Genomic DNA, 21,525 nt, shown 5'->3' on the forward strand with positions numbered 1-21,525 from the left:
TTTTTCCCCATTTGAGCATACATCGGTCTAGAACTGATACCGTTTGTCAACGGCATAAAAATGTTCTTATTTCTAAATTCCTTAAGCGTGTATACCAGTCGGGTAGTATCACCTATCTAGCTAATCTTCCCACTGTAAACAATAGGAATATATATGTTCCAATAGGAATCTTTCGGAGGATCAGTTAAAAGTATTAAAATATAATTTCAATTTTTCAAAGACATCTAAACCTTCAATTCCTCAAATCATCACCCCTATAGAGAAAGCCTTTAAATTCTCCAAAATTTCGGAAACTCAGAAGGATACAATCCGCCACCTAATTACTCATAACGTTAATTTTAACAAATCTTTGGGTTCGAATTTTGGCAAAAAGGAAAATGAGATCTTACGTGAAATTCATTCTGATATGAATATCGTTATCTCTAAAGCTGATAAGGGCGGACAGATCGTTGTTATGGACAAACACACATATATTACTGGAGTCTCTAAACTGATAAATGAAGGCCCATACTTCTCAATTCATAAAGATCCTTCAACTTCGGACTTCACGAAAGTTAAAAGTGCTATCAAATCTTCTCATATTCTGCCAACTCAGTTGAAGAAATCACTTCTTCCACCTATTACTAATTGTGCTAGGCTTTATGCTCTTCCAAAAGTCCACAAAACCGGTATTCCTTTTCGACCAATTGTTTCCAACATAAGTACTGCTTCATAACCTTTGGCCAAATATTTAGTTTCCAGATTTTCTCCTTTACTTGCTAACAATATTCACACTGTAAAAAATTCTGTTGAAGTCATTGATAAAAATATTTCTCCATTTCATTTCATTATGGTTTCATTTGATGTCAAATCACTGTTTACTAATGTTCCGGTCGAAGGAGCACTAAATTGTCTTGAAACTAGGCTTCGGAAATTTCACTTCACACATACTGAAATTAATGAGTTGGTTTCGCTTACTAAAGTTTCTCTAAGTCAAACCCACTTTGTTTTCCAAAATGCATATTTTCGTCAAGTTGAAGGATTGGCTATGGGTAATCCTCTCAGTCCGGTACTTGCTGACATTTATATGCACTATTTTGAGATGAAATTATTTGATAAACTATCTTTTCGTCTTTGGATTCGGTATGTTGACGACACTTTCACAGTTTTTGACGGTTATAAAGAGGATTTATCCAAGATTGTATCTATTATGAATTCAATTGATCCAGCCATCCAATTCACTCTTGAAATTGAATCTAACAATTCCCTTCCCTTCCTTGATATTCTTATAATCCGCAATGAAACTGATTTTAGCACCACTGTGTACCGTAAACCCTTTGCAGTTTGTTTATCACCCCATGCCAAGTCATGCCACCCCGTTAAGCAAAAAAATGGCTTCTTTTTACTCTTATGTATTCCGCACGCTTCCTCTGAATCTTTGCTTACCAATGAACTTAATTATTTGAGAGCAGTTGCGATTGACCGTGTATTTTCTCCCGTGTTTATTGATAAAGCTGTTAAAAAATTTTGATTCTCATTGAAGACATTCCACTGTTAGAAATAATATTAATGACCTTGTCATGCTTCCATTTTATCCTTCTGTTAGTTATAAAATTGCACGGATTCTCCAGAAATTCAATTTTCAAGTCGGTTTCTCCCCTATTAATAAAATTCACCCTTCGATTCTAAAAGATTGCGTTTCTGTCTTGAATTCTTGTTGGATTTATAGCATATCGTGTCAGTGCGGTTTAAGATATATTGGCCAAACAAAAAGAGCGTTGAAGTTTCGTATCAAGGAACATGAATCTTATATCAGAAAAGGCAAAATTAACAAGTTGTCAATAGCGTATCATAGTTGGACATTTAACTATAATTTTGACTTTGGGTCTGCAAAAATTATCCAAAAGGCTTCTTCCGTAGGTGAATTGGATTTTCTTGAGGCTTTTCATATTGACAAAGATTTAGCATGTTTAGTTAATGATTTGAAGTCCAATCTAGTCCTTCCTAATGCCTTTAAAATTCTACCATCTTAATTCAGTTATTTTTGCCGATAGATAGCATTACCTCCTCGCGTTTGGTACTACCAGAGGGTATAAAAATCCATTCAGTGGTTGCTTTCCATTATTCAAAGTTTAGATTTGGAGCGTAAGGTGCAGTTGCCCCTCGTTCCCTATTTTTAACTTCGCTAATTTTTCTTGTCCTTTGTGTTACATGTTTGATCAGATAGCCTGGCTCAGTAAAAGTAGGCAGCCAGTGTAACTCTGATTAAAAAATATGGTTATAAGCATGTGCAGTGCTGATAAGGACCACTAGTTTCTGTGACTCCTTCCCTTTTATTTTTCTTCTTTCTCCTGATGAAGAGGGACCTTTAGCTGCCCTCGAAATCGATCGAGTGTTTCAATATACTTACACTAAATACAGGGTTGTTTTTAAGATTTTGATAGATATTAAATGCTTTAAATATGAAATGAGATTCTCGAGCAATTATTCTTTTCCTTTATTGCTCTATTTTGTCTATTCTCATGATGTGTCAAAATAGATCTCTTGTGAATGAATGACTTGCTATTTCATTAGCGAGTCTCAAATTTACCAAACTGAAAAGGTAAATTAGGAATTTTTATTTTAATGTTGTATGAAGGTAGTAGTTATGAATTTAAGATGTGTTACATTTAATCTTATTGAAAACATATTTTGGGTATGTTTTGCTTTGCTAATGTTCCCAAGGTTTAGTTTTTCAGTCTTTTGATTTCATTCGGTCATGTGATTTCCATCAGTTTTTAGTTGCATTTTCCAGTCAGCTTACTACAGTCAAAAGTCGTTAATTTGGACACCCATAATCCGGAATGATCTATAATCAGGACCTCAAAGCTACAAACTTTCTGCGCATGCGTCGCGTCGACCGCTTTACCGCTATGAATTTGCGTATGCGCGTGCGCAAAATACGTTTACGAATGCGCGTTTAATGTATAACGGACGGTATAAGCTAAGCTAAAATTATCTAATTATCTATTTCAGTTAATGTTGCAGATTGCGTTGTTCCTTAATCTTTGAATTGGATCCAGATTATTATTTTTTGCAGACTGTTAGAGCAATTTTATAAAAGTAAGCTTGAACTTTCGATTATGTCAAATAGAATTTCCGATATATATTTACTAATATGTAAAGGATATACAAAGCGAAAGTATCTTTCGGAGTCCATTAAACAAAAAGTGGAATTGCTGCAAAAAATGGATAAAGGCATATCCTTTGTTTATCTAAACTTTAACGTTTGTTTATCTAAACTTTGTTTATCTTTAACGCTGTGGCGGCGTGCAATGAATTGGAAGTTGATCTGTCAGTACTATCCTTATCTTGAGGGCAGATATTTTTATTTTATTTGGCTTATAATTGCTTACTCAATGTAGTATTTCATATCGATGTACTCTGCCTTTGATATGATTTAAATCAAATGCCTCGTCATTATAATTCGCTTCTGATAGCGAAGAAAGTAACAGAGGTTATTGAAAACGAAAAAATTTCGATTGACAAATTAGTCTGTATTCTCGACACAGCAATTATAAACAGCGGAACTTTGTAACTGAACAAGAAATTGTCTGTTTATAGAATTAAAGAGAATGTATTATCACATAAAAAACGAAGCAACTTAAACAACTTTCATTAAAAGAAATGTTTAATAAAGTAAACAAATAAATATTAAGCTTTTTTTGTAAATTTTGATACCCTTTAGATCATAATTGTTCTTTATATCGTAAATTACGGTTTCATATTTTTAATTTTATAATTTCTGCATGCAATTTTACCAGATTTAAACTGATGATCTATAATCTGGAATCGCCGAAGTCCCGACGAGTCCGGATTAACGACTTTTGACTGTATTAGTTTATGAATGCTCTTATTTCTTAAGGTCTTGGAATCTCATGTTTGAGAGGAGGGGAATTCAGACCACTTTTAGAAGCCACTAAGCCATTCTTTCCAAAGCAAAAATAGGTTGTTTCCAGTGAATAGGCATGTTCCATGGACGTTTTCTTAGCTTTTTTCTAGTGTGTGTAACATGACTAATTCTCTTTGTCCTTTAACAATCTTTTGCAAAGGCATTCTTTCCTTATCAAATAGTCCAAGTGTACTTTGCCTTAAAATTGGACAACTAACCAAAATAAATTGGCCATTGATTGCTTCACTGTGGTAAACTAGTCCTTGCTTTGATTTGATTAAAATCAGTCTGCGAACCATTTCTAGATGGCTAATGATTGCTGCAAATTAATAAAACTAATTCTCAGACTATATAATGAATATTTATGTGAATGTGTTCTTTTCCAGAGAATTTCTGTACAGTAGCTATTGGTTAATATTGCATATAGTTTTATATAAATTAATGCAAATTCATTCCAGTTTAATTACAAAGCTGTATCAACTATTTATTCAACTTTGCTATATTTAACTTGTCTAAAAATTACATATTCCATAATATTTTAAGTGAAAAAAAAACTTGGCCATAAACAAATCTAATTTAAAAAGAAATTTAAAATTTAGATGTAAAATTATTTGCTATTTTTATACTTTATCAGCAAATGTGCAGAGCTATAAAGTAAGAAATATAAGCGTACTTTAAGAATTTGTTAATTTTTAATATTTCCTTAAAATTTTTATTTTATATCAGTATTTTCTTTAATTTCATCTTTTTTGAATTCATAGCTTTTTTACTGAGCTAGTCTTGATAAATGTAAATTTTTGAGTGTTCTAGTTTTCCAAATATTTTCATATAAATTAGGTGTTTAAAAAGTTAAATCTTAAAGATAGTACTTCCCAGTAAGGGATACCTACTGGACCAGGCATTTTGTTCTTTAAATAGGTGTCCTTTAGTAAGAAGTAAATACATGCCTAATTCAAAGAGAGACCGACAGAATTGCCCTTTAAGTAGAGGTGTCCTTTACAGGAGGTACTACTGTATTTTTAATGAATTTATCAAAAAACAAATCAATTTTGAAAACTGACAATTTCTTTTTCCCTTCAGATTTTGTTGTTGTTCATAATGGTATCATAACAAACTATAAAGATGTTAAGAAGTTTCTGGTATGTATACCTATCTTCGATATTTTTATATTGGTGTTTTGAAATGCTTATTTATGACTATTTCTTATTTGTAGCAAACTGAAAATTGGGAAAAAGCTAATTCAGTTATTAATACTGTATTTGATGGCATATAAGATGCACTCTTATTTAGAAGGCCACACACAAGGGAAAAAAGTTATAACTTAAAAGGTGGTTTCTTTTAGTTTTCATGTTTCGTAAAAGCCAAATAAACAATCATTGAATGCAATTACTAAACATATTTTTATTAAGGAAAATTAACAAATGACAAGCTATTTTGAGGCTCCACAGACGTAATGTGACCGTTGAACCTGTTCGAATTTCGACATCAGCTTCGAGCTTTGGCGACAGATATTTCACGCATGCGCAAAATAATTGTGGCAGATGTAGAAAAAATTATGTGTGTCTAAACCTTTATCCGGGCTAAAAATAACATTCAGTATTGAAAGTTAACCTGTGTACTTCACGTATAAGACGCAGGTAACTTTTTGAGACCAAATTTAGGAAAAAAAGTGCGTCTTATATGCCGTCAACTATGGTAAATATGGTACAAAGTCCATAATCCGGACATCCATTATCTGGAATGATCTATAATCTGGACCTCAAAGCCACAAACTTTACGCATGCGCGTAATGTATGCTTTATGCATGTGCGCGTTGAAAGAAATGTTTAATAAAGTAAACAAATAAATATTAAGCCTTTTTTTGTAAAATTTGATACCCTTTAGATCATAATTGTTCTTTATTTCATAAATTATGGTTTCATATTTTTTATTGTATAATTTCTGCATGCCATCTTACCAGATTTAAATTGATGATCTATAATCTGGAAAAAACCCTAATCCGGAATCGCTGAAGTCCCAACGAGTCCGGATTACAGACTTTGTACTGTAAATATGTAATTTTTCTCCATAGGTACTATCCTGATTAACTTGGCTATGGCATCTTCTTGATTTCATGGCGAGGGGGAGATTTTATAGTATTCCTGCAACTAAAAATACTTGCTTTTTTGGACTGTATATTCTTGGCTGTAGATAATTAATCTTAAATTATACTCCTAAATTAGAACTATTGTTTCTTTTGGCTTTATTTTGAAATCAATTCATTTACATTGGGCTGTTCGGGGGGGGGGGAACTTGCAAATTACAATAATAAAATTCAAATCTTTACAATACCAATAAATTAACATAAAAATTTCACAATTAAAATCCTAAAAATCTTCAGTGACTAGAAAAGCAACCATGTATTCAGGACATAAAGATCCCTGGCCATCCAGCACAGCAGGAGAATATCATCACTATGTTTTTACTTAGGGTCAAGGCTCAAACAAACAAGCTAGTGCTGCTTATTCATAATGTCGGTTTTACAAACAGGGCATTGATACTTGGTTTGTGGCAATGTTCCTATTGCTGAGATGTTCGACTAAGCAGTTGTGCCATGTACCAAGTCTGAAATTAGCCACAGCCTCTGTAACTGAACTCATTCCAGATATTCCTGATATTCTCACAGAATTTACCTTTTGATTTAATTGATATTTCTGTAGTATTAGCTGACATAGGATTTTCTTTTGAGATGCATGTTTTAAGGGAATCCAAAGGAATGAAACTGTTTAATAAAAAAACTCCATAGTCTCTTTACCAATGCATCTACTTTTTCATTACCTCAGTATCTATGTGGGATGGTATCCTCTGAAATTCTAGTTTTACCATTCCTATTTAGTTCTCTGGTATCTTGTTTTATTTTTGACACCAAAAGATGCTCAGAGTGGTGTTGAAGATCTCTTGCCTCTGACCAATTTAGTCAACAAGAATGGTTGCCTTTGTAAAAAAACTCAATTCTAGATTTCAAATTACATAGCCAAAAAGACCACATGAACTTCTGCATCAAACTTTAAAAAAAATTTTGACCCACTGGGGGAATACTGTGAAAACAGTTTACAGTATACACCTGCACCAGCAGTATTATTCATTTCAGAGCCATCTGAAATGAATAATACTGCTGAAAAATTACATATTTACATGTATCCATTCTGGTTTAGGATAGTTATTGTCCAATAATGGCAAGCCATTTGTTTTTAATACATAGTATTTTTTCTATTTACACCCAGTTTTAAATTGTAGAGTATTTTCAGAAATTCGAGTGGCTCAACAAGTATATTAGTATTCTCAATGAGAATATTTAAATCTAAATCGTCCAAAAGGCCTTCACAAAATCTCGACTGGTCTGTTTCATTATCTCGGTGGCAATCAGAGGGTTTGAAGTATAGGATAGTATAGCTGCTATTGGAATTGACACTACTGTGTGATTAAGCAGAGAGCTTTATTCTGAGCTTGTCCAGGATTTCTAATTTGGTCTGTACAGCTGAAATCAAAATTTCACTGCCATATTTAAGAACTGGCTTTATATAGGTGTTGCGAGATTCAGTGTTGTGGATGCAGTTCCATTTTGCACTGGCCTGTCTTTTCAAGATAGGCAATATTTTTTCATCCTAATCACAGTGTGTCTTGTACACTTCAAGAAACTTAATTTACTGCCTGTTATAACTCTGAGGTATTTTGTCCTGCTATTTCCATTTAGTTTTGTATTATCCAAATACAAATTAAATTCAACATGTTTAAAGAAACTGGTACATATTTTTGAATTATTGATCTTGGCCCAAGACTGAAGTGTCTTCAGAGCTTTATTCATGTCACTCTTTTTTTGATAGTACTGACAGTTATTAGTTTCACTCCGTATTACTAGGTCATCAGCAAACATGTTCACTTGGATATCTCCAGCTTCTTTCAATCTCTTGAGATCATTGACATAAGTATTAAAGAGTATGAGGCCATCCACTGAACCCTGTGGAAAGCTGTATTTGGATTCTATATTGTTCCAACTAATTTTCCAATCCAGCATTTTCCCCTTCTATTTCTTGTTTTCCTAATTTGCTTAGAAATGTTTCCTTACAGATAGTATCGTAGGCCCCCTGGAAATCCAAAGAGCTTTTCTTCTCCCAAAAAAAGCTCTTTGGATTTCTAATTATTTGGTTCTTTGGATGAATCTAATTCTTTTCTTAGAATCAAAGCCTGATTTTATTGCATGAAAAAATTTCATAATAGAGTAAGAGCAGGGTTTGTACGGTCCTTACGAGCCCTTAAAAGCCCTTAGATTTTTTAGAATTGATATTTGGTCCTTAAAAGTCCTAAATTTTGGCCAAACTCGGCAGAAGGACCTTAATTTTAATCATCTGAAATTTCTGTCTGTTTTTATGACTGCCATTTTGAGTGTGAATTAACATTTTGGAGGAATATTTTTGGAAAATCGCTGACATATATGATTATCTTTTGAATGGGTTCATGGGTTATTATTTGTTTCTATTTCTAATATAAACGATGGGATACTCGAGTTTCTAAGCAATAAGCGAAACATAAGCATTTCAAAATTAGTTTTTTCCAATAAAGAACTTTTAAACAACTTTTTACTTTTGAGGATGTGAATTCTTTTTTTAAACAGTTTTAAATTTGGCGATTTTGAGATCAGTTTCTATAGAAAATTTTTAATTCAGAGATCTGAGAATTTTTGATTTTTTTAGAACATTATAACATTGATAAATATCATTAAAATAATGGTAATGTATTGTAATTATTTTTAAGAAATAGCATAAGCATTTTTATTTTTTGCTGCCATATTATATATTTCATTTTGGCCACTTATACAATATCTTGAATCTGAAAAAAATAAACAAGGTATGTTATAAAGCACAATTTACAAAACATTTCGTAGCAAAGGCAAAATAGCTGTGTAATTAAAAATATTTTCTTTTTAATTTTTTATGGTAAGAGTTTTCCCATGTTAGTGTCTCAGAATATGCATCAGTTTTCTCTCTGAAATTAATTTAATATTTTTTCCCTCTGATTTTTTTTTTTTTTTTTTCTCAAAATATTTCTGACTTTTTGCTGTTATAGAATTTGTAGGAGTAATTTTTCTTTAGGATTTTAGACATTGCAGCTTGAAAGGTTTAGAAGAAAGCAAGATCTTTAGACCCACGATTCTAGAACATTCGAGAAATATGTGACAAAATTTGAAATGTCTTCATGGTATCAACACATAATGGATGTATTTTACAGAAAGTTTGCAATGAATTTCTTACTTTTTGGAGAACGTCTGGAAGAACAATGAAAACATATTTGAATGTTTTACTTCTGATACTAGAATCTTTTAACATGTTTATCTTTCCTTTATTTTCTCTACTTTTTGCTAGACTCAAGCATGGAAAATATCAAAAATGCTTCTGATCTTATCACATGGGCAGGCATTATAAAAAGGGATTTTTTTATTAATAAAATTGAAAACTTACAATTTAAAAGATTTATCTAATATGTCTTAATGCATCATACATATAGCTGGCACTAGGCATTTTCCCACCTGATGCAATCTCTGTGGATCCTAAATTCTGCTGCCTAGTGCCTTTTTAAATTCTGCTTCCAATGCCTCCTCTAAATTCTAAAAGTTCTGCCATTTCTAGATTTTGTTGTTTGGTATGTTACTAAATTCTAAAAATTCTGCCACATCAGCTCTGTAATTGGCCTTAACCATATATATTTCATATTTCTTCTAAATGTTCATATTACTAAAGAAATAAAATTAGCCGCTTCTTCTATACATTATAAATGCATTTAGTGTTTTTAGAATAACAGAAATCCTTAATTAAATTCTAAAATGTAAAGGAAACGTGTTGAAGAAAGAAATTGGTATACATAAAGAAAATTATTCTTCAAAGATATGTGCAGTTATTATGATTATGTAAATTACCCAATTGTTTGTGATCTCTGCCTTTACTATAATTTCCTGTTTCTACTTCCTTATATGATAGTTACTGAGCCAGATTAAATTAAATTGTATAGTCGTTGACCACTACTTCGCATTTTTAGTTTGAATTTGACTGTTCCTGTTTAATTACGTCACTGTGAGCTGTACTTGATTTTGTTAGCATCAGAATGTGCCTTTTTGTTCCAAGTTCTTTTTAAATAAGCCGCTTATTCAAACCTTTGTCTGATATTGTAGTTACTTTCAGACATAGCGATAATATGCTTCACGTCTGTGGGGGTTTTGGACTATTTAACTTTTAGCAGATAAAGTAAATCCTCGTAGGTACATTATGGAGAGGGTGACAAGTTAGGAGATAAAGCATGCAGAAACTAGCGAGGGCATTGGTTTGCATATTATGACAAATCTGCACTTGTTAGAAAAGATGCTTAAAAGGAAATCGATATAAACTAGCCAAAATGTTTGGGAAGGCTTTAAATTAAAATGACGGATAAATATTTTATTGAGTGTTTCTGTTACAAAACATAAATGTTTCATTTTAACATTTATGTTAATAAATTTAATGATGTTTTGTAGCTTTTAATGTGTAATAATCCTAGTATCGTTTAAGAATCAATGTCATAAATTACATGTATTTTAAACTATGAAATTTTATGAAATTTTGATTTTAATAGGGCTTTTTTAATAAATTTTGTTAAATAAAATTTAATAGTGGTCATGTAAATCCATAATGACTAAGGATATCAAACTACCTAATTTAATCATTTATAACTAACTGCTTACCCTTAAAAATTATCTTTACACATTAAAGCAAGTTATTGCCTTTCAATAATATCCACTGTGGTCACAAGATAAAATACAAAAATGTAAAAATTCGAGTAAAACTTATTCTTTGCATTTAGTGAGACGTAGAATAATACAAAATAACTTATCACTTCTGGTGTTTTAATGGCTTATTGGAACCTTAAAGTATATTAACTGGATTATAATCCCTGGAACTCTACACGAACCTATGACACTAACTGCATTAAACAAAGCCTGACTAACTTTCAATGCTTGCCAACCATGCCTACATCAGGTCTTTCAGGTTTGTTCTAATCAGCAGGTTTCTCTGTAAACAAGCAGCAGCAGTGACAACATTCAGTCTTTTGTTATGAATCATGCTGATTATGATCTTACTTCTCATTTAAACCTATGTCATTTGACATAAAATCTACCTGCTATTTACTAAACCTCTAGACTGACCAAGTATGTGACATTACGAGACATTAAAAAAAAAAAAAAAAAAAAAAAAAAAAAAAATCAACATAAACCTGTTAGTAAAATGTAAATGTCACTTCCTTCAAATATGTCCAATTAATTTTTAATTACATGTTTAGTAATAATGCATACTACTTAGGGATCTATTTTATTTTTAGGATGGTGTTATAAATTTAGGCATCGATAATATTTTTAATTGAATTTGTTCAGTTAGCATTTGCTCGTAGGTCCTTAATTTTTTCATTAATGGTCCTTAAAAGTTCTTAATTTCAGTGTGCAGAAATGTGTACGAACTCTGAAGAGTGTAACCATTTCTAATTATCAAACATTAGAAATGGTTATGTCCACCTCTTGCTCTACCTAGTATACTACTCCAAATTATGAGCTCTGAATTCTCAATTGGAAAGAGCAAGATCTGGGTTATAAGGTATGCATGTGCTCTCGTATAGTTGACTATTGTTCAAACCTTGCTCCTTTTGATTTTCACGTGCTTGGGCATTTTAAATTCATTTTGATTGGATTTTAGAGAGATGTCTAAGAATTGGTTCATTGTAGCTTCCAGCACAAATCGATATAATTTTTCCTTCACATAGTGAAGAAGCTGATTTAAGAATTTAATGATCCTAACAATTTCTTATTTTTCCGTAAAACTGTATGGCATACAAAGGTCTTCCCTGGCTTTTGTTTCATAAAAATATAAATCTCTGATTCTTCAAGATATTTGGTCTTTCACAAAAGATTATTAAAAAAGTTTTAAAACTTGTGAATATAGTTCTTATTAATTCAATATCTTGAATTCATAGGCTACATTAAAAGTAATGGCGTGCAGTATTTGTAATATTTATGGCTTAATTTTCTGTTTGGCTGAACATTATTAACTTGCATATATTTCAAAGGTATTTTATGAAACAAGTTTAGGTACTTTTCTGTTTCGTCGGCGCAAATCTCGCCAAGCAGACTTTATTGCCAACAATATACAGTATACACATAAAAAATGTTAACAAATGTTAGTTCTAAGAATTTTTTTATTTTGAATGCATAAAAATTTTAATATCATTTAAAATTTTGCAAAAAGCCAATAAAGACAATAAATTTGTAATTGGACATTAATTTAAGAATTTATTATGCTTTCATGGTTCAACAAGCTGATTCAACCCATTCATATCATGTTACCCCAAGTAATCTCATCTCACTATGTTACAAAAATCTAATTCTCTCAGTAATTATCTACATTAATTTCAAGCTAAATCTTAGTTTGGAATACAAGTTTAAATGAAGAATTATTTCAATTCATACGAATAGCTTATTCAGAAATTTAGTAAAACCACAGTGCTTTACTTCACTAGTGTATTCTCATTAGCCTTGACTTTGCCTTTTGTATATTTTTGGTTGAGCATTGTGAGTGCATTCTAATTGACTCGATTACCGCAAATGGACTTAAAGCATAAAATTGTACTATCTGGTAAAAATTCTATGTAATTGTATGCCAGTATTGAAAAAAACAATCTGTTAAAAAATGGCTGCGACTTGTTTTGAAAATGAGGCGTAAAAGGTTACCAGCAAGGATATTCCGTTTGGCATCAGTTGTACCATTACTGGTGACTTTATTGGTTGCACCGGCAAAATGGAAGTACCCAAGTTTATTTAAAATTTGGTAACATGGAGTTAAAACCTTTGGTCATAACACTAAAAATGACAAATTAAAAAGAAATCGGAAGCTTGTCTAGTTTAAAAAATGGAAATTTAACTATTTGTAAATTAACATTTACATAATGGTTTTTTCATCATGAAGCTTTTAAAATAAAATAGTAAATCATTATTCTAACAGGAAAAAGTCTTGCATAATACGAAAATTTTTTAATTTTGTTTTTTATTTTAGTTTTATGGTTTGCTTTATAGCTATCTATAAACTTTAAATTTTCATTATCATATTGGTATTATCTACTTATTGTCCTGCTAGTTAATTTGATTGTTTTCCATTAGAGAAATGTTAAGTATCTTTCATTTAACATCCTTTGCTTGTAAATAAAGTAATTTAGGCTATTAGTGGTAAATAAAAGTACTTTAAAAATATGTTGTGCATCTCTCGTTTATGTTAACATATATAAAAAATCCATGAATAAGTTTTAATAAGCATAAAATTTAATTTAAATGAGTAAATTTTGATTTATCCACCTTTTTTATTTTTGGGACTTTTTTGATTTTTCTTGCATCTTAAAGCCTCTGAAAATGAGGTCTAAAGTATTTTTATTTTGGTGCAAAGATCAAAATGCATATTTTATGCATCCTAATGTCAGTTTAAATTAATTTTCAGACATAAAATTATATTTTGTGTTGTTTTTTTAAGTAAAATTAAATTTCTGGCATCCAAAAACATACTGGAATTAATTGTTTGCCATTTAATTACAGAACATGTATACAGATACACAATTTTATATTTTGTGTTTTCCAATGTAATTATATAATGTAAACAGAACTTTGTGTTTATTTGCAAATTGTAATTTGGACAAAGTTTAATTTTATATTCTTTTTAAACGATGGGTATTTGCAGTTTTAAGCATTTTACTTTCAAAGTATTTGATAAATTTGTTAATATTTCAGCTGAACCATGGCTTTGAATTTGAATCAGAAACTGATACAGAGGTTATATCAAAACTTATCAAACACATCCATAACAACAATCCACATCTTTCATTTAGAGAACTTGTTGAACAAGTCACGCAGCAGCTGGTGAGTAATGTTGAAATTATTACATTTCTATATCTAAGTAAAAACTTTAGATTGGTGTAGATGTTGAAAAGGAAAAAAAAAAAAATAGTATTAGTTTTGAGGGTGATGAACCGTAGGTCTTTTTTTTTTTTTTTTTTTTTTTTTTTTTTTTTTTTTAAGAAGTAAAACATTGAAGTTTTATTCCAAATCTGAGAAATGATTATTAGTTTGTCTAGTTTTAAAATTTACTTTGGGTCTTTTTTTCCCAGTTGGAATTTTACGTATTCCTAAAAAGTAACTGATTTTATTTCATTGTATGTAAATTGTGAACTAATTGCTTTGTGTAACTAATGATTAAAACAATGGCATAAATTAACACATGTTAAGCAAAATGTAATAAAATTTAATAGATTGCGTGTATGAATATTTTAATGCAGATTAGCAACAAAAAATGTAAGCTAGTTTATCTTTACCAATCGCTAGTGGTTCAACAGTATATGAATGTCCGACCGGCCGCAGATTCTCCCTGTTCTGAATAACTGTCAGGACAATCTGATAAATCGTCTAAATAAAACTCTCCAATAGCTTTTTTTTTTTCGCTCGTCGTGAATGGTAAATTTTTTAAAAACTGTGTAAAAATGTGCGAGTTTACAAAGCAATGCACATGAGCAGAGTACCTCAATACTAATAATAAAATGCAGATGATATAGCAAATGGCAATTGTTTATTACCATGGCTACCGATTGATAGGCTATTTTTAGGTGGCCCCGAAAAAAATTAATAGGTCAGTAGGCGTTGTTGAAAAAGCCATTTAATAGGCTATCGGTTGGTAGGCGTTGGTGAAAAAAGCCAATTAATCTAATAAGCTATCAGTTGGTAATTAATTAATAAGCTATCAGTTGGTAGGTGTTGGTGATAAAAAGCTGATTAATAGGTGATTAGTCAGTAAAGTGGTTAAAACAGTCCTCAGTGGAAGCATCCCTCAAAAAGCAGATTGCCTTTAGATTGAAATATTTAGTATTAAGAATATTTATTAGAATATAAATGTAAGTTTAACACAAAATTGAAGAATTTCAAAGTTAACGCTGTTTTTGGTCCGAGTCTGAGTACGAACAGTACTGTCTTAAATTCTATAATATCTTTTTTAAAATACTGAAATGCATTCAATCACAAAATAGCCAAATTAACAATTTTGTTTTCTTTGGCGATTCCTTGCAATGGTTAGAATTTATTGGGCAGTTTGAAACTGCTATGAATGAAAGTCTTACTTTGAGTAAAGTTTGAAAAATTGATTTATTTATGAAATTTCCTTGGAGGGCCTGCTGCCAAAGCTCTTTTGTCAAAGAAAGATTTGAGGAATCTGAACTTTTTTATTGCAAAAAACATCCTGTCCCACTTTCTAAGAACTCAAAATTCAGAGTGTTTAGTAAAGCAAGAACATGAGAGAGTGTTGCATGGTGGCATTACCATGACTTTAGTGAAAGTAAACAAAGATTGGATTCTTAAAGGTCGACAAAACTAGATCAAATTTCAGATATGCCTCTGTTTGATATCTATGGAGTTAATTTCGCAAGCCCTACTTATGTAAATGGTGGTAAAGAAACAGAGATCTTGCATCTCATTATTCACAGATGCAGTAAGAAGGTCAATTCACTTAACTGGTGACATCGCTCTCGGCAAAATGCTTTTATTGGCCTTTAGAAAATTTGTTGCCGAAAAGAGGAAATTGCTCTAATTTATTCAGGCAATGCAAGACATTTGAGAAAGCCAGTTTAGAGCTACAGCATTTTTCAAAAATTTTAAAGGCTTCTGAATTTCAAAATTTTGTAGTCACTTAAATAATTGCTTGGAAATTCATGGTTGAACGAGCGACGTGGTAGAGAAGTTTCTATGAGTAAGTTTTGTAAAAACTGTCAAAGTTCTGCTGAGGAAAATACTTGGATGAAACCTTTTAACATTTGAAGAACTAGCAATAGTTTTGGCAGAAATAGTTTTGAATAAGACCTTTTACATATGTAAACAATGACATAAATGAACCTGAACTGCTAATACCATTACACTTTCTTAATTTTGGGAAAAAAACTTGAAAATATCTCTTAAATTTGATCAAAATAGAGAAGTTTCTAGAGAATCTTTGGCGTGGAGAAAAAGTGCCAGACTGAACTACTTGAATGACTTTGGAAAAAGTGGAAAAAAAAGCATTTGCTGGGCCTTTAAAAATTGTGCATCACTTGAAGGTTTCTAGAGCTTCCAAAGATTTAAAGATTGGAAAAGTAGTATTGATTGAAGAATCATTGAAGTCGAAATTTCTGTGGGATTTAGGAATTGTTCAAGAAGTGTTATTTGGAAGAGACGGACATACACATGCGTTGTGAAAATATCCAAAGGGTTGGTTAGAAAAATGCATCCAACTTTTATAATTAGAAGTGACTAATGAATAATAGTGTTGTATCCTTTTGTTATTTAAATTATTTGATTTATAATTAGTTATTAATGTATTGCTGTTTAGTATTGTAATTTCATTAAAAAATCACAGTATGTAAAATCAGGTCAATAACTACATAGTTTATTCAATACATGTTTGTTTTATGAAATAGTTTATTTACTATTTTATATCATATGGCTAAATAGTTTAGATTTCTTGACATCTGTTAGAAAATACATTCTATATTCATAAATATGATTGATATGGCCAGTTTATCTTTCTGAAATAATAACGAACTTTGTTATAGTGGCCCTCAAACATATTTGGTGGTTTTAGATTTGTACCAATATCTCTGGTATAATTTTGCCAGGCACATGAAGTGTGAATGTGAAAACATAGTACATAATAACAATAATAATACTTTCATGTCATCTCTAAGAATCATTATTTTGACATGTAGTCGTTCCAGTCATGTGTTGCACTTTCACACATATTAAGCTTTTTGTTATACTATTTCATGGACATCATTTCCTCTGCCCAAGAATATATAAATCTAATAGCAGTGATAAACTATATTTTGGAACTGCTGAATCAATCTCCAGCACAGAGATTCCTTTGCAGTTTTTAACATTGCACCTCCAAATAGTTTCGTCGTTAACATTTTTGCATATTCATTTGTAAGACATTTCTTGAAAATAAGATATGGCATCCAATTTATTAGTTGGTAAATTAAAGGTTCTTAACGACATTCACAAAAATAGGCAATAAACAAATTTTCAAATAAACAGTATGAATTCAAAAACCTCATCATAAATTTATATAAAAGCATGCTGTGAGATAAAAAAATGTACAACATGGTGCTAATTATACGATTATGTGGCGAGGTATAAGAACATGCAGCTGTATCAGCATGTTTTTATACTTCGTTGTGTGATATATGATCACACAGCAAAGTATAAGAATACACAGTCAGATTTTGGTGAGATTTCTTAGTTGACTTTACGATTCAGTCTCGAGCTGCTATAACAAAGCCCCATTAATAGTATAGTGGTTATAATTTTGAGTACATTTTTTATTCATTTTAATTCACTTTTTATTTCATAATTATGTTAAAATTTTGATTGAATTCAACATATGTTTTTTTTAAATTTAAACCAGTTTGTTGATATTGAATTTATTTGATATAAATTTGATAACTTAGATTGATATGAACTATTGACAGAATTCAAGTGGGGAGTGTCTGGAAATTATTCTGATTATCAATAGATGGTACAGTCAAAAGTCGTTAATCCAGACTCGTTGGGACTTCCGCGATTCCGGATTATAGATCGCCCACCAGCGGCTGAGCGGTAAAGTCGCTGAACACTGGTAGTTCAGTCCGAGGTTCAAATCCCGCAAACGGGCTGGCTGCATGGGTGTTTTCGTGGTTTTCCCCATGTGTATACGAGCCAGTTTTCCTTAGAAAGTCCTCCACGAAGGCGTCCCTTCTCTTAGGCAGATAGCCCTTGTGTGCTTTGCCATAATTAAATACACCACACCGGATTATAGATCATCAGTTTAAATCTGGTAAGATGGCATGCAGAAATTATAAAATCAAACGTGTGAAACCGTAATTTATAAAATAAAGAACAATTATGATCTAAAGGGTATTAAAATTTACAAAAAAAAGCTTAATATTTATTTGTTTACTTTATTAAAGATTTCTTTCAATGTAAGTTGTTTAAGTTGCTTCATTTTATGTGATAATACTTTCTCTTTAATTTTATAAACAGACATAATTTCTTCTTCAGTTACAAAGTTCTGCTGTTTAAGTCCTACAATTGCTGTGTCGAGAATACGGACTAATTTGTCAATCGAAATTTTTTCGTTTTCAATAACCTCAGTGTCGCTTTCTTCACTATCGGAAGCGAGTTATAATGAGGAATTTGATTTAAATCATATCAAAGACGGAGTACATAGAGATGAAATATTACATTTAGTAAGGAATTATAAGCCAAATAAAATAAAAACATCTGCCCTGAAGATAAGGATAGTGCTGACAGATCAACTTCCAATTCATTGCGCACTGCGGCGTCCTCCCTCCCAGAGCAGCATGAAATTTATAAACAGATTTTGGAATGGTTAGAGAAACGAAGGATATGCCTTTATCTATTTTTGGCAGCAATTCCACTTTTTGTTTAATGGACTTCGAAACATAGTTTCGCTTTGTAGATCCTTTAATATTAGTAAATATATATCGGAAATTCTATTTGACATAATTGAAAGTTCAAGCTTACTTTTATAAAATTGCTCTAACAGTCTGCAAAAAATAATAAGCCGGATCCAATTCGAAGATTAAGGAACAACACAATCTGCAACATTAACTGAATTAGATAATTTTAGCTTAGCTTATACCGTCCGTTATACATTAAACGCGCATGCATAAATATATTACGCGCATGCGCACACACATATTTGCAGCCGTAAAGGTCTTGTGCGCATGCATGCATGCGCAGAAAGTTTGTAGCGTTGAGGTCCGGATTATGGGTGTCCGAATTAACGACTTTTGACTATATTAGCATTTCTGCATAAATGAGACTTGCCTTTTTTTCTTCTCACAGATTTCCCACAGCAACCTCCTTTTCGATTTGATTTGAGTTGAGTTGGATAGAAAAATTAAGTTCCTGTTAAATAATTCAGTTTTTTTATTATTACCATATTTGACTGTTTGATTAAATTTATTAAATATTAAACATCTATTTTAAACCCATTAGAGCTTTTGTCTTTTGATACACGCCATGATTATACATCTAAAAAGGGATTTCTATATAATTTTTTTTTTTAGATTTTCAGAACACAAAATGAAACCAAACATTATAAGAGCATATTTTAATTATATGCTTTAAAACATTGTTCTATGCATTAACGAAACTTCTCTTTCCGTAACACTAAAAAAAAATTATATTTACAGTCAAAAGTCGTTAATCCGGACTCGTCAGGACTTCGGCAATTCCGGATTATCGATTTTTCCGTATTAAGATCATCAGTTTAAATCTGGTAAGATGGCATGCAGAAATTATAAAATTAAAAGTATCAAAACGTAATTTATGAAATAAAGAGCAATTATGGTCTAAAGGGTATCAAAATTTACAAAAAGAAAAAGCTAAATATTTATTTGTTTACTTTATTAAACATTTCTTTCAATGTAAGTTGTTTAATTTGCTCCGTTTCATGTGATAATACTTTCTCTTTAATTCTATTAAACAGACATAATTTCTTGTTTAGTTACAAAGTTCTGCTGTTCAAGTCCTGTAATTGCTGTGTCGAGAGTACCGACTAATTTGTCAATAAAAATTTTTTCATTTTCAATAACCTCAGTCACTTTCTCCACTATCGGAAGCGAATTATTATGACAAGGAACTTGATTTAAATCTTATCAAAGACAGAATACATCGAGATGAAATACTACATTTAGTAAAGAATTATAAGCCAAATAAAATAAAAACATCTGCTCTAAAGATAAGGATAGTGCTGACAGATCAACTTCCAATTAATTGCACGCTGTGTCGTTTCCCTCCCCCCACAGAGCAGCATGAAATTGATAAACATATTTCAAAATTATTAGATAATCAAAGGATATATGCCTTTATCCATTCTTTGCAGCAATTCCACTTTGTTTAATGGATTTCGAAAAATACTTTCGCTTTGTAGATCCTTTACGTATTAGTAAATATATATCGGAAATTCTATTTGACATAATCGGAAGTTCAAGCTTACTTTTATAAAATTGCTCTAACAGTCTGCAAAAAATAAGCCGGATCCAATTCGGAAGATTAAGGAACAATGCAATCTGCAACATTAACTGAAATAAATAATTAGATAATTTTAGCTTATACCGTCCGTTATACATTAAACGCGCATGTTTAAACGTATTATGCGCATGCGCACATGTATATTCGCAGCAGTAAAAGTCTTGTGCGCACGCACAAACGCCACGCATGCGCAGAAAGTTTTTAGCTTTGAGGTCCGGATTATAGATCATTCCAGATTATGGGTGTCCGAATAAACGACTTTTGACTGTATTGATGTTGCATTCAGATGGCACAAACATATATGCCTACACATATATATTGGTCACATACTTTTTCTGTTGGAAGCTTTCCAAGCAATGAAAGTGTTTCGTATGTCAGTTTTCCATTGCAAATTAAAAATATAGTTGTCTTAAATAATGTGGTTTAAAATTTTAAAACATGAAATTAGCTTAAAAATAACTTTAGCTTTAAAAAGTATTTTCCTTTATCTGTCATTTAGAATAATATATTACTAAACCAGACTTGAGTTTTAAGTATAAATGTTATGTACAAGCACAATATGAAAGTATTTTTCACGAAAGCTGATAATTTTTACATTAATATTTTCGTTAAATAAATTTTTAAATTTTTCTGAAATATCAAATTTAATTTTGCATGGATTTAAGTGTTTTTCTTCTGTTTCAGGAAGGAGCTTTTGCATTGGTCTTCAAAAGTAGGAAATATCCCAATGAATGTGTGGCTACAAGGTATTACATTTTATATGGTTTGTGAACTAGAAGTTGCATTGTTAAATATTAAATTTTGACTCTCATTTGTATGTACCAAGCTTTTAAGTAGCTTTGAATTCCTCTTCAGGTATGAAATAAAGATTCCAAAGATAAGGTCTATATAAGACTAGAAATTTTGACAAAATTTTTATCTTTTGTACTTTGGATACAAAAATCCAAAGTAATGTATTGTAATACATCAAACTGTTAATAACTACAATTATTTATGAATCTCAATACCTAATAAATATATTAATATATTTATTAGGTATTGAGATTTAATGAGATTCTATTAAATAAGATAAAAAAGTAGACATATTATTCATAATCATTTAAAATGTTGATGCAGAATAAATTCCATTTCACATTCAACTGAATGTTTGTGAATCCACGAAATGTATTTTGTGAAGTTAAATCATAGGAGCATTCCAGCTGAATATAGAGCACAAGAAGTTACTTTCAGTTAGTGTTGGCTAACAAACCAAAAAATGCAAATTATTTGAAAATGAAAAGAATTTATAATGCAAGGTAAGAAATGTATAGTGCATTAATGATACATGGAGGCTAAAATTTGTTGTCTATATCAGCATTAAATTTTAGATGTATTACGTATATTAACTCCTGAGTATTGTAATAGTATTAATATTCATGAGTAATTTTGGATGTATTATGCATATTAACTCCTGAGTATTGTAATA

At 30.9% G+C, this 21,525-nt stretch overlaps 1 protein-coding gene across 3 annotated transcripts in view; it reads left to right on the forward strand.

Moving 5' to 3' along the window:
* LOC118188307 (glutamine--fructose-6-phosphate aminotransferase [isomerizing] 2-like) overlaps positions 1-21,525 on the forward strand; it is a 54,671-nt gene that overhangs the window by 8,473 nt on the left and 24,673 nt on the right. For all 3 annotated transcript variants that reach the window (XM_035358718.2, XM_035358720.2, XM_035358721.2), the window contains exons 5-7: positions 4,991-5,049; positions 13,737-13,865; positions 20,745-20,806. In XM_035358718.2, coding sequence (XP_035214609.1) covers positions 4,991-5,049; positions 13,737-13,865; positions 20,745-20,806 — 250 coding nt within the window. The remainder of the gene's footprint in view (positions 1-4,990; positions 5,050-13,736; positions 13,866-20,744; positions 20,807-21,525) is intronic.

The sequence above is a fragment of the Stegodyphus dumicola genome, chromosome 4, assembly GCF_044657685.1.
Source record: "Stegodyphus dumicola isolate Sdum_Otavi_A_Nest chromosome 4, ASM4465768v1".
NCBI classification, from domain to species: Eukaryota; Metazoa; Arthropoda; class Arachnida; order Araneae; family Eresidae; genus Stegodyphus; species Stegodyphus dumicola.